This window comes from Alexandromys fortis, unplaced genomic scaffold (genome assembly GCF_014885135.2).
Source record: "Alexandromys fortis isolate MF-2015 unplaced genomic scaffold, M_Fortis_MF-2015_v1.1 scaffold_27, whole genome shotgun sequence".
NCBI classification, from domain to species: Eukaryota; Metazoa; Chordata; class Mammalia; order Rodentia; family Cricetidae; genus Alexandromys; species Alexandromys fortis.
This window is the reverse complement of record NW_026067952.1, coordinates 11,949,967-11,955,822: the sequence shown is the minus strand read 5'-3', so window position 1 is coordinate 11,955,822 and position 5,856 is coordinate 11,949,967. Positions and strand designations below refer to the sequence as shown.

Here is a 5,856-nt window from a genome sequence, read left to right as displayed (position 1 = left end):
AAAAAAAAAAAAGGAAGAAGAAAATTAAAAAAAAAAAACAGAGTTGCATTAAATAAAAACTTTTGAATTATGATTGAGTTGTATATAATAACAAATAGTGCCAATTTCATTTTGCAGAGAAAACAATATTGAAGAATGTGGTTTGGAAATGTACTTCTCTGTTGATAAAGAAATTCTAGGTGAAATTAAGAGTCATGATTTGAAACCCAATGGAGGCAATATTCTTGTGACAGAAGAAAATAAGGAGGAATACATCAGGTAAGAGACAGTGTTCCTAAAAGGGGATAAGAGGGATAATGGAAGCGAGATGGCAGGGTGGCTCAACAGGGAACAGTACTTGCTGTGTTTCCAGAGAACCCTGAGTTTGTCCACAGCATCCACATCAGGCTGCTCACAGCTATCTGGAACTCCAACTCCAGGGGACCAACACTTTCTGTTCTCTGCACACTCACATGCATGGCATACACAATATACCCATAAATAAAAATAAATAGTCTTCTGTTTTAGAAAATGAGACAGTGTGTGAGTTCGAGGCCAGCCTGGTCTATAAGAGCTAGTTCCAGGATAGGCTCCAAAGCCACAGAGAAACCCTGTCTCGAAAAACCAAAAAGAAAAATAAAAAAAGTGAGACAGTGTTCCTTTAGCCTTTTTGTCTAATAATAGCTAAAAGTGGTATTTTAAAAATAATGTTTGCTTTTATAGGAATCACTTTTTTGTAAACAGTTTTCATTTCTAGGATTTTAAAAATAGAATGTCATGGTAAATCTATCTATCTATCTATCTATCTATCTATCTATCTATCTATCTATCTATCTATCTATCTATCTATCTATTTGAGATATGGTCTATGTAGCCATGGGTAGCCTGGACCTTGTTATGCAGATCAGGCTGGTCTGGAACTCACTCTGTAGACCATGCTGGCCTCAAACTCACAGAGATCCACCTGCCTCTGCTTCCTGAGCGCTGGGATCCAAGGAATGTGCCACCATTGCAGGCTTGTTTTTTGCTTTCTAAGAGATTTAATTTGTTCCAGGCATTGTAGCATACACCTGCTGGTCCAGCACTTATTAGTCAGAGAAAAAAAGGTCAGAGTCATCTTTGGCTATAGAGCAAATTCTAGGCAAGCCAGAACTATTTGAGAGCCTGCCTAAAACAAGCAAATCTCAGTGGGCCCTTGTGTGTGTGTGTGGGGGGAGGGGGGTGGCTCATACGTAGTAACTGGAATAGATGAAAAGACAAAAGTGAGTCCTTAACATGCCAGTCGACCACCTTGACCCAATTGCTTTTATTCTCTTGTTTTTCTAACTTGATACTAGTTTGGTCAGAAAACAATCTTTAAAATGCCATTTTGTTTTGAAACTTTTAGTGTAAGCCAGTGTGTGGTCTGTCTTGTGCACCTAATGTGTTCCTGTTGTTGGATTAGTTATTGTCAAGAACTCAGATACCTAAAATATATCCATTGGTTTGCTTGTTAATTTTTTTAAAGAAAATATTCTGAAACAAAATAAAATTTTATTTATCAGCTTTTGAGAGACTTAGATAATTGAAATCTGCAATTTTATGGTAAGGAAGAGATTAAAGAAAGTAATTCTCTTTGAAAAGTACTTTTTAGCATGGCATGGTGATGCATACCTGTTATCATAACCATTGGGAAGCTTGAGGCCAGCCTGGACTACATAGTGAGTTAGTTATAGGACAGCCTGGGCTACATAGTGAGTTAGTTATAGGACAGCCTGGGCTACATTGTGAGACCCTCTTTCAAACAAAGGTGTTCATGCTACTCTAATTTTTATGTGTATTTCAGGGCTTTACAATAAAGTTTACATTTTTAATTTTATGCAGTATTTAAAAGTAAAATCTTAACTTCCTGATAAAATTTCCATTCTTATTTGCCAGGATGGTAGCTGAGTGGAGATTGTCTCGAGGTGTTGAAGAACAGACACAAGCTTTCTTTGAGGGCTTTAATGAAATTCTTCCCCAGCAATATTTACAATATTTTGATGCAAAAGAATTAGAGGTAATGAGTTTTTCTTTATTCCAACACACTAATAAATGCCTTCAGGTATTTTTTCATCTGGTATTTGTATTTTTTATGCAAGCATATGTTTCAAACACCCTTAGTTTATACTGAAACAAAAAAAGAATATTACTTTTAAAAAAAGGTGTTGTGGCTGGAGAGGTGGCTAAGCTTATGCAACTGCCTGCTCTTCCAGAGGACCAGGTCTCATCTGAGGGTACCAGGCTCTCTAGTGGTGCACAGACACGCATACAGACAAACATACATACACATAAAATAAGTCAATATTTTTTAAAACTCTTTTTAAAGTGTCTTGTTATTAAGGTTTTTTTTTTTCTGCAATTCAGTAACCATTTCCCTCGATATGTGACCCCACACATGGGAGCTGCCCTCCCGGAATCATGTGACTCTGGGTATAGAGTCAGTCTGTCTTTAAGTCGGTATGTTCCATGTTAGTCTTACGTACATGAAACAGTTTTGGTTGCCTAAAGTAACAACTTGTTCTGTTCTTGTTTTATTGTTGTAGGTCCTTTTGTGTGGAATGCAAGAGATCGACTTGAATGACTGGCAGAGACATGCCATCTATCGCCACTACACAAGGACGAGCAAACAGATCATGTGGTTTTGGCAGGTTTGTTTCTAAATTTCTTTTTTTTTTTTAACATTTATTTATTTTATGTATATGGTACTCTATCTGCAGGTACACCTGCATGCCAGAAGAGGGTATCAGATCCCATTATAGAAGCTGTGAGCCATTATGTGGTTGTTGGAACCTGAACTTCCAGGACTTCTGGAAGTGCTGCCAATGCTCTTAACCACTGAGCCATCTCTCCAGCCCCTCTAAATTTATTTCTATAGATAGGCACAACATGCATTTTATTCATTCATTTGTTTATTTATTTATTTAGAATTTACCAAAATAAGTAACTCGAAAATGTGCAAGCCCTTTGTTCTGGCTGTGCATTACAGTAATATGTTATAAGAAATGAGTATGATTTTAACGGTGTCCTCTAAAGACGGTTACCAAGTAACACATACCTTGTACCTTTGCCAGAGGATAAGCTAGTTTCACAGATAAGATTCATTCATTAGGGGCTGGAGAGATAGCTCACTGGTAAAGAGCCCCTGTTCTTATAGCAGCTCCTACGCCCCCACAGAGACTCACAGTCATCTGTAGCCATGTTTGTGCTACACACACACGTGCAGCTTAGCCACTCTTGAGCATAAGTAGGAAAAAAAATGTTTAAAACAGAGATTCATTTGTTTATGTTTGATATTAATACTTTGGAATCTTATGAAACTATAAAGTATGGCTGTGATCATTGCTACTTCATTAAGAATTATGTAAATTTAGATGGCAGATTTAGCAGATCTGGTTAGGTTTTGAGAGATCTTACAGTGAGATCTCTCAAAAAATGCCTGCTGTCTGGCAGGTAAAATGCTTACTACAGAAGCACAAGTACCTGAGTCTGGATATTCAGCACTCACATGGAAAAGAGCTGGGCCCAGAGACATGCTCCTAACCACAGTGCCAGGGAGCACAGATTGGAGGACCCTAGGGACTCAGTAGCCAGTCTAGCTGGTCAGGAGCTCCAAGTTCAGTGAGAGACCATGACTCAAAAACAAAAACAAAACAGAAAAACAAAAAAAAAAAAACAAATAAAAAATCTGGAGAATGATACAGGAAAATTTCTAACATTGATCTCTGACCTAAACACATACTCAAACATGCATGCAGGACAGCCAAGGCTACATAGAAATCTTGTCTTGAACTTCCCTCCTTCACCAATTAAAACAAAAACACCAAAAACCAAAACAAGAACAGTTTAAATATACAGTTATCATACATGACTTACAAGTTTCACTTCAGAAGAATTAAATCCAGAGACCCAAGCGGATAATAGTGCTTTATGCTGGTATTTATAACAGTGCTGTCCCAGCTCACCCAGAGGCAAAATGAAGCTATCTGCATATTAATTATAAAATCCACATATTAATGGATGAACAGAGTAGTTTGAATGTATAATGGAAATAATTTAGCCCTAAAAATGATTGAAACTTTTGATGCACGTTACAATGTTGAGGCTTTAAAGCAGTATGAATTTGAGCTGGGCATCGTATGTAATCACAGGTTTTAGCCCAGTGGCTCTCAACCTTCCCAATGCTGCAACCCTTTAATACAGTTCCTTATCTTGTGGTGACCCCATAAAATTATTTTCATTACTACTTCATAACTGTAATTTTGCTACTGTTATGAATCATAATGTAAATATTTTTTGGAGATAAAGGTTTGCCAAAGCGATTGTGGCTCACAGGGTGAGAATCACTGTCTTAGAGGCTAGGCAAAAGGATTGAGTTCAAGAGAAACTGAGGTTACTTAACAGCCTGTCTCAGAAGTAGAAAAAACATGAATTTTGTGCTGGAAATATAGCTTACCTAGCAGGCTCCAGGCCCCAAATTCAGTCATAAACACTGAGGCTCGGGGAGATGTTCAAGAAATAATCAGGGGCTGGGAACATAGCTCAGATGTAGAGTACTTGCCAAGTGCACACAGGCCCTGGTCAGTTCCCTGCACTAAGGAAGAAACAAGACCTGGCTTGGTGGCACATACCTGTAATCTCAGTCCTCAGGAAGCTGGAGGAATACAGCAAATTCAAGACCATCCTGGTCTACAAAGTGAGTTCCAGTACAGCCAGTGCTACACAGAGAAACCCTGTCTCTGAAAACAAAAGAAAAAGGAAGGAAACACAGAAATGAAATAATTGACAGGAAACCAGATTAGTGGCTCATGCCTTTAATTCTAGCACTTAGGAGAGTCTAAAACAGTGATTTTGGAATGTTAGGACATTCTCAGCTATATAACAAGTTTGAGGCCAGTCTGGATTACATAAAACCCCTCTTCAAAAAATAACTAAATAAATATTGACATTAGTAAATAGGGCAACATATTCATTACAAAAACATATTTCACTCAGCCAAAATATGCTACAGGATATAAAGATCTGCTAGAAACCCTATATTTCTGGCTACATGTGACTTCAAATACTCTAAATATTGAGAAAAGGGTTATTGCATTTTATGAGCTTGATCTGATTTGTTCATGAAACCTATGTAACCACAGGAATGTGCTATAGGACACACAGGACTAAGGGGAATGGGAAAGGCTGCTCTAGAGCAACAGAGCCAAGAGCATTCAGAGATCTATCCTGAGGCTCTGACAGGTCTAGTGTCGTTGACACCCAAGTTCATTTAAGAGTTGAAATGATCATTTTCTGTCTTGTTCACTGCGCTGTATATAACTTGGCTTGTATTTTTCCTTGAATGTGATGTTAACAGTTTGTTAAAGAAATTGATAACGAGAAGAGGATGAGACTTCTGCAGTTTGTTACTGGAACCTGCCGCCTGCCAGTAGGAGGATTTGCTGACCTCATGGGTGTGTATAAAGGGCTTCTTTTCTGTAGAGAAGACTGTTGACCTTCCTGCCCTTGGATGATTGTCTGTGCAGCTTATCAGAAACAACAGGTGTAGATGTTCTTAACTGTCCACTGATGACCTTCATTTTATGGACTGGGGATGACTTTTTAGTTCTTACCTCAGTAAGGTTTTTTTTTTTTTTTTTCCTGTTTTTAAAGACACAGTCTCATGCACCCTAGACTGGCCTCAAATTCACTATGTAGCCAAGGAGAACCCTGAATTCCTGACCTCCTGCCTCCGTATGTATGTTTGATAAGAGCTGTGTTAGAAGATATATCTAAATAGACAAATACTTATTTCTATTTGGGGGCTACCTTTATTTTTCTTTCTCTTTCTTTCTTTCTTTTTTTTTTTTTCTTTTTTTT

At 37.9% G+C, this 5,856-nt stretch overlaps 1 protein-coding gene across 1 annotated transcript in view; it reads left to right on the top strand.

Annotated features, from left to right (window-relative positions):
• Window positions 1–5,856, top strand: part of Itch (itchy E3 ubiquitin protein ligase) — an 82,168-nt gene that overhangs the window by 68,153 nt on the left and 8,159 nt on the right. Inside the window, exons 18-21 of the mRNA XM_050151009.1 lie at window positions 94–258; window positions 1,897–2,017; window positions 2,544–2,648; window positions 5,354–5,450. Coding sequence (XP_050006966.1) covers window positions 94–258; window positions 1,897–2,017; window positions 2,544–2,648; window positions 5,354–5,450 — 488 coding nt within the window. The remainder of the gene's footprint in view (window positions 1–93; window positions 259–1,896; window positions 2,018–2,543; window positions 2,649–5,353; window positions 5,451–5,856) is intronic.